The sequence below is a fragment of the Enoplosus armatus genome, chromosome 20 (assembly GCF_043641665.1).
Source record: "Enoplosus armatus isolate fEnoArm2 chromosome 20, fEnoArm2.hap1, whole genome shotgun sequence".
Lineage (NCBI taxonomy): Eukaryota > Metazoa > Chordata > Actinopteri > Centrarchiformes > Enoplosidae > Enoplosus > Enoplosus armatus.
Genome location: NC_092199.1, coordinates 8,082,451 through 8,090,498, shown reverse-complemented (window position 1 = coordinate 8,090,498; position 8,048 = coordinate 8,082,451). Strand labels below are relative to the sequence as shown.

The 8,048-nt window shown below is 42.2% G+C and overlaps 1 protein-coding gene across 1 annotated transcript; it reads right to left on the bottom strand.

Moving 5' to 3' along the window:
- Positions 1-2,734: 2,734 nt before the first annotated feature.
- On the bottom strand, positions 2,735-5,103 carry LOC139303443 (zinc finger protein 503-like). The gene is made up of 2 exons (XM_070927264.1): positions 4,849-5,103; positions 2,735-4,283 (listed from the first exon to the last, which is right to left on the bottom strand). The coding sequence occupies exons 1-2, from the start codon at positions 5,101-5,103 to the stop codon at positions 2,850-2,852; spliced, it is 1,689 nt and encodes a 562-aa protein (XP_070783365.1). The 3' UTR covers positions 2,735-2,849.
- Positions 5,104-8,048: the final 2,945 nt, after the last annotated feature.

Sequence of the window (8,048 nt, the reverse complement as noted above, 5' to 3'; positions counted from 1 at the left end):
CATCTGCCCCCATGACCTCAAGACCTCCTTAATTAAGTTAGCTTTTTCTAAACTCAAGCTGTAAAGACAAAATGTATGACAAAGAGTCAAAGTGTTGGTGCTCCCACATTCACACCATTGACACAGTATGTATTATGTATACTGGCTGGACAGGAGATTCTCCTACAAATCTCCTGCTCATAAACCAACAATTTGAATTGGATTCTTACTCCAGGGATTCTCTTATTTCTTCTTTTAAAACAGAAAAAAAAACATTGTACAATCTGTACAGTATTATTGGTGAATTACCATTGGATACCATTTGCCACAGTGTACGTATGTATAATGTATAAGGAATTGCTGTCCATGTTTAAGGATGTTTTTTATCTTTAAAGTAGAATACCAAGCTAATGACAGCAGATTACAACATAGGTTCTTATAGTGTCACTGAACTGGGGAAAACTGGTTTCATGCACTATGTACCTTACTACTGGAATAATGGCATCACACACACACACACACACACACACACACACACACACACACTATTTAGCACTACATAAACATGTAATAAATGGTGCATAACACACAATAATGTAGTTGTATGCAGATGTAAGGACACATTTTCAAGTGTGTATTAATGTACAGTTTTTCATTATCTGTTTATATCAGCCTGCAGGTGGACTTTAATTAATAAACATTTACATCTGCTCACAACTACATTATTATATTATGTTTTTATACTTCTTATAAATGCTAGATAGGGGTAAAGTGTTACAGAGACACTTATTCATGTGAGGGACTTTGAGAGTTTTCCTTACTGATATTTTTAATCATTTGAGATAGTTTGAATTTCTCTTTTGTGTATAATGGCTGTTTTATGAGACTGACTCGTGTCACTTATATGTTTGTAATTTGTTCTCAGGTCTCTGAAAGAAGAGAGTTCTTGATTGTAATGAGACTTCCTGTATAAAAAAAATGTTACATTATAAAGTCCATCACTTGAAAATATACCGTTAATAAATAATAAACAACTTTTTATAACAACATTATAAAATCCGAGGCTTGCTAAATATTATTAATTTTCAAGCAATGTAGTCCTCCTGTAACGAGCGCAGATGCTCTGCTGTACTGCACAGACTTAACATCTATCCCTAAATTCAAAATAATTCAGCAACTGATGCTATAAAAACCAAAGTTTCTGAATCTGGTTTCTCTGTTCACTGAGGATGTGTGAACTTCTACTGCAGTGTCACACCTCACTTTAAATGTTGAGAAATAATATTCACAGGTCTTAATCCCATTTGTTCACAACACGCTGACGTGCTGCTTGTAAATGAAAAAAGATGCATCACATATGATCTACGCTGGCTTCATGGCTGACTGGTTGCAGAGCTGAATTGTGGATTAGGGGCTTTATTACCATCTATCACAGAGCTATGTTTGGGACTCATCTACATGAAGGATGGCTGGATTTGATGAATATGACATCTGACCGTTAATGATGGTGATTTTATTGCTGGAGAACAGCCTGATTTACTGAGGATGGATAATGACACTGTTGGCTTGATTTAGTTGATTTGTTTTAAGGGGCTGATTAAATAGTTCGGCCTTGCTTTATGTCATGCTCTCCGCTTCATGGCTTCATTACAGCGATCACAAAAGCTGTGGAAACGTCCCACATCTGGTGTCATCGCAAATCTTTGTTTAGCGAGCTCATCGCTGATATCAGTAGCTCGTTTGTCTTCGTTAATGAAACAATAATCCATGACCTCGTGATTGAGAAGATTCAGCATGTTTTGATGAGCCTGAGAGATAATGCCCCCCCCCCCACACACACACACACACACACACACACATTGTACATACTGTATGACACCAAGGCCTGTAAGTTGTCACCATAAGTTAATAAAACAAAAACATACATGCCTACAGAAGCTTCACTATTGTCTCATATTAGATATAAAAACATGCATTGGTTTTGTTTTGCAATTATAAAATTAGTTTTCCATCTGTAGGCCCCTTGCAAAACCCATTGTTAGCCTCATGGTAATATAAAAGACTAAACCAAAGTTATGAATAATATGAAATGAGTTACAGTTTGCCATGACTGTCAGCAATAAAATTAAATATGTATAATCTTTATATGCATTTATGTTTTCCACAGCCTCACAAACAAAATATGGACCAATTCAATAAATTCATAATATTTAAAATCCCATAGTAACCTTTCACAAGCCTACAGTCTCACTGTGCAGCCTAACTAACGCCCCAAAACATTTAAAAAAAAGAAAGACTAAATGAAAAATAAGTTAAATTCCTCTTATTAAAACTTTTTGACCAGATTTGACTTAACTGATAATCAGTTGATGTATCATAGTAAATGTGTATTTAAAAAATAAAATTAGAGAAATAGACCAGTGTAAACCGTTTCAGAGCTGTGTGAAGCTTTTAAAACGCCATCCACGTAAAAACGGGCTTCATGAAACGCTCTGATTGATTTTCCACGTCCATCGTGTCAGATCACTCAGCACCGGCGGCCCTCCAACCCCTCTGACTTACGGCAGAATTAAAATAACTTTTGCAAGACTAACCGTTGATTCAGCATGTAGAATAAAATCCACATCACTTAAAAAGGTCCCATTTAAATCTGCACAAAAACCCGCAGTCAAACATAACACAATAATCTCTCCTGTGTAAAATAATGCACGTTGAGTCTTTTCAAAGTTATATTATTTTTTTATTTTAGTCACGCTTGAAGCTATCGCAAATAAATACACTGATCCCCACGTGGATCCAGTCCCTGCATGAAGTACAATATAAAACTCATTGGGCCTAAATCTTCTTTATAAATGTATAATTCTTTGTCTCTACTGGTATCCTAAGGCCGAGGCTGTTGTCAGTCTTTGTCCATACAAGGCGTACGGGGAGTAATATGGCCCTGTGGCCGCGGGCATCGGCACCGGGGCCCCGGGTGTGGGCAGGGGGCTCTTTGAATAGGGGTGATAACGGCTGGTCAGTCCGAGAGGGTGATGAGGGCCCCTGAGGGCCAACGTGCCTGGGCTGCCTGGGCTGCCATTAGGAGGCATATGCATGTGACAAGCCATAGCAGCGGCTGCAGCGGCGTTGGCGAGAGAAGACGAGCCCGGATACCCGGATATCAACTTCTCCGTACCGGCAAAGGCCGTGTGAGTCCGCAAGTGGCTGAGAAGCTCCTCTGAGGAGGAAAAGCGCTTATCGCAAGGTCCGTTAGCAGACACCCAGTTACACACGTGCGGCAGGGGGTCATTGGGCAGCATAAACCCGTAAGGATATAAGGGGTGTCCGGTGAAAGCCGGGGCCGAGGTGTGCACGCCGTGTAACGTGTGCGTCGGGTACATGAGCTGGTATCCAGATTTGAGCGCGGCAGCAGCGGCCGCCGCAGAGTCATGTGAGCAGTTAGCGCTGGATGCACCGGACAAATGGCTTGTGCAGTGGTAGCTCAGGCAGTAGGGGTCTCGACACAGACTAGCAGACATTAGAGACGGTGGGGACGCTCCAGCTAAGGGACTCGTTCCTGCTTTACTGCATCCCAGAGAGCTGGCAGCAGCAAACTGTGCACTTAAAAGCTGACTGCTGGATTTGGTGGGGTCAAGGGTCATTCCATGAGGGAGGAAGGGCTGCGGGTAACCCGCGTAAGCACCCGCTAAACTTCCAGGATAGGAAATACCAGCAGGTGGCAAGGGGAAAACTGTATGACCGGGCTTATATGGGGAAACAGGGGCCACCAGTCCAGAGCCGAGGACGGAGGAGGACGATGAGGTTACAGATGTTGAGTCTGATGTAACAGTCTTGGATCCAGATGTGTTCTCCGGGTGTTGGCTGCCCTCAGAGGTAATTCCACTTATCCTATGGCTGCCATTACTCTCTGTCGTACTGCTTTTATTGCTATCAGACTCCTTCTTCTCCTCCTTGTCCCCCGCTTTGCCGTCAGCCGGCAGTGGAGAGACGGAGGTGCAGGAGCTGGGGCTGCCTGTCCTGGGGGTGAACGGCTGGCAGGTGGCGCTAGGCACTCGAAAACTGGTTTTATCTCCACTGAGGCTGCTGCTCGAGTCCTTCTTCTCTGACGATTTCGAGTAGGGTTTGAAGCTAGATTTGTCGTCGGCTCCGATGTCGCTCATTTTCAGCGGACCGGATTTGGTCTCCTTGTCACTAGATCCATTTGAGGTCACAGAGGACAGTTTGGAGGAGGACGGCGGGTCCGGTTTGCCGATCTGAGAGCACGTTTGCGCCAAAAGAGCCAGAGGACTTTTCTTCGCATCCAGCTGTGAAATAAGACAAAACACAATTAATGAAAATCATAAAAGCACTTGTGCATATCATGTTTTGTGGTAAATACGCACACATGACCGTTCCGCGTAGTTTACGCATTGCGCATAAACTTATCTCGGGATGAAACTCATAACAGCTCAGCGTAATAGACATGTAAAGAGGCAGCGTACGCACAGAGCTGATTTACATGCGATAGAAGATAAGACTGTACAAGTGCCACGCGTCGAAAACGACATTACAAACACGGGCATCAATTTGCAACAACAAGGTCATTAATTTTCAACGCGAGCCCAAATTCGAAAACACAGATAAAACGAATCTACCGAAGGAATCAACTCAGAAATCAGGTCTAAACATCACATTAAGAGAGTGTTATTAAACCCATAAATACAATCTTGTTTGTCATCAGTTATTAACCCAATCTGTCCACAAAATGCATCCCATAATAGCGGATTGGAAGCTCCAGTGATTTCAGAGTGAAACACTTTGTTGTTTGATATTAAGCGAATTGATGCCCGTGTGCGCAAACGTTTTCACAAAAATGGTGTTAGTGCTTACCTCGATGGGACTGACCGGGGTGGACGGTAAAGGCTGGAGGTACTCCGGGTGTAAAAGGTGTCCTGCCCGAGCCGTAAGCATTTTCAAAACCTTTATGGGAAGACGACTGGCTTGGCGAGAAGGGTCTGCAGGAGACACGGAGTTGTGGACGGATAGCTGGCGGATCTTCACTGCGCCCTTATCCCCCGAGGAGCCGCTCTCCCACGCTGGATTCGTGCTATTTCTCAGGACAGAGACCGTGGGCGATGTGATCATGACCCAATTCTCGTGGAAATGGTTGAGAAATACATGTGTAGGGTAAAAGACAGCCAACAGTGAAAACGTCAGACGGTTTAAAGCCTCTGCCAGAGATTAAAAGTACCGATGTTAAATCCTTAAGAGAGACGCGCAGTGTGAGAGCAGAATCCGTGCGTGTCACAGCCGCGTTGCTTCATCCCCGGCGTCGCTCTGACAATGTGGCTGCGGGTCCGAGAGCTGCCTCGGTTTACGTGGTTCGCGTTTAGGAGAGATCACTCCGCCTCCTCTCAAGCAGCATCTGAAGTAGTCCGCAGATCACAGCCTGTGCCGCCCCCCAATCACAAAGAGATCCCGAGGTGCTCGGAGGGTCAAGTCAATGTGACGTTTCCTCCTCACACGGGTGTGTATTTCACATTTCACCCACTCCGAGCGCTTTTAATTTAGAGTTTTTATATGCGTCTTTGCGTAATTGGCGCTTCGACGCATGCGCTGCCCATGCATCCTGTGTGGTTCTGGGGAAGGTGGACAACGGCTAACAAGGGGATGAAAATGACCAAAACCTCTTTATCAAGTGAGCGCAAGACACAGTTTAATTAACACAATTTTTATTCCAGACAGCAGAGCATGGAAAAGCTTTTATTGTAAGATATTAAGCAAATTTACACTTTTGGCCAGAATATTGTACACTTACACTCCCTGTTCTAACTTCCAGTAAGTCCTTTTGCGCTAATTTTCTTTGGATAACTAGACTGCAATTAGGCAAAAGTAGTTCAAGCCCACCTGATTGCCTGCTCTGTGCAAGAAACTTGCGAAAGAGACACATTAATGAATAACTTAAAGAAGAAAAATCACCAACCCAGGGCTTTTCTGGTCAAATATTCACCCCAACGTGCACCGATATCCATCGGCATGTTTCACATTTTCTGCAACTTTCTCCTCTCAATCACACAGCCTGTCATCTGTCAGTTGCCTGTCCTGCACGCCAGTTATCTGTCAGCTGTCTGCAGATTTTTTTTGTGCCTCTTCTCAGTCAGATTCAGGTCAACTACTGTAAAGTGAATCCACGAGAAGTGGAGAGAAGAAGTGATGCGTCTCTCCATCATCATTTAGGCCTGTTAGTCTGCCTGGTCTGGTAAAACTCAAAACTGCGATTTGTTTAATTGGAGATAAGCTTTGAGGCATTTTTACAGAGCCTTAATTCTGCTACAGACAACTATTAAAAGCATGTGATTTCTCAAGTGTTTTTTTGTCTTGGAAATTAAAAATATTCCTCCACATTTCCGCCACATTCAAGCCAAAAAAATCGTTCTTTTTTATTCCAAGAGCGCTTAAAAACCCCTCTTGTGGCTGCCATTAATCATTTAAAGCTTCCCATCGAAATAGACCCACTTATCTTATTACTCAATAGCCTATAAATGTCTTGCTGATCAGGCGAAAGTTAAACATATGCAAGTGTTTTTTGATTGATAACAGGGGGGCTGTTTTCGGCAACGGCTGTCAGGCTCTGACACAGCGCTTTGAGTTATTAGGGCAGAGAAGGGCGACCATAAATTTCGACCGTCAGGCAAAAACTCCTTTATTGTGGACGTGATGGATGGCTCGCCGCGGCAGACACCAAATTCTCGGCTTTATCCTTAAATGGCTGCACATTTTTTCGTCGCCGTAATTCATTACTTTTAAACAGAAAGCTTGAAATCTCCTGCTAGTATTTCACAGAAGGACACGTTTATGAATCACCCGGAGTCTGTGCAAACACAACCGTTTACAAGCAGGGTTGGCTACCTCAAGTAGGTGATTATGCAGAAAACAAGCCTCTATCTGGGTTGTACATTGTAAAGATTAAGGGTTCATATTTTCATTAAAGGATTCATTCATGTTTTTTTCTTTTAAAAGTCCCTTAAAGCTCATATTCTGTCATGAATTCAGGAAAAATATGTCACAACTCAAGTTTTGCTAATAAAAAGAGAGGGGGGGGGGGGGGGGTTGAGTAAAAGTTCACAGAATCCTTTTTGAAAACTTGCAAAGTTTCCTCATTAAGCACAATCTATTGCCAGTTTGTTACCAATATCCAAAATGTAACCTTTTCATCCCCTAGAAATTACATTTTTTATTCATATAAATGTGAAAAGTGTGTTCATCAGACACATTTTCAGTAATGGTCTGAAGAAAAAAGTTTTTGTTTTGTATTTTTTGTAAAGAGTTATACTGTTGGCCATTGACTGTCCTTATATTTACCCTTGTCCTTGGTCAAAGAAAATACAAAATGATAAAACACTGGGCAAATAGTGAACACCATAAAAGTTGGCAAAAACAATAAATTGTTTTCAGAATCTCATTTAGTTCTTGAAAGGGCAAAGATAAATATTTGCTTCTTAAAGTGTTTTCTTTGAATGTATTCAGGTTGTGACTTTCAGTCTTCATTGGAGTTGATTAAAAATTGAAATTAATGGCACAGTGACAGGAGCTGCTATTATGACTGCGTTATATAATGTACCATTGTATAATTCAGCTCTGCAAGTAGGATGGTTACTACATGGTTGATTAAATGAATGCATGCATATGATCCTGTAGTTCAGTCCGTTTTTGATAAACGCTCTTGTCAGTATTAGTTCTATGAAATCATAACTTGTGATATTTTTGTGAAATCCTTTCTTTTCCAGACACTTTGGAGGTTCCAAGCAGCAGTGGAAGTTTCACCCAAACAACATGACGGTAAGTCAGTGCTCCAGTTTTTATTATTCTGCTCTCTTTAGCCTTGCACATGTACATTAAAAACATCACAAAAGACCCGAAACTATTAGAAAAATTACCAAAACTCAGGTGCAAAAGCCCTTGACATAAAGCTTTCAAAAGGATATGGTTGATAAATGCGGCATTATAATGTCGAGCAAATGGAATAAGAAATTCCCTCGACATGACATGAAAATTCACCTTGTGGCAGCCGTCGCAGGGCGCGCCGCGTC

Coding starts and splice junctions, on each gene's coding strand:
- LOC139303443 (XM_070927264.1), bottom strand. CDS start 5,103: ATGATCACATCGCCCACGGTCTCTGTCCTGAGAAATAGCACGAATCCA. Junction 4,284..4,848: donor CCCCGGTCAGTCCCATCGAG/GTAAGCACTAAC, acceptor CTTATTTCACAG/CTGGATGCGAAGAAAAGTCC.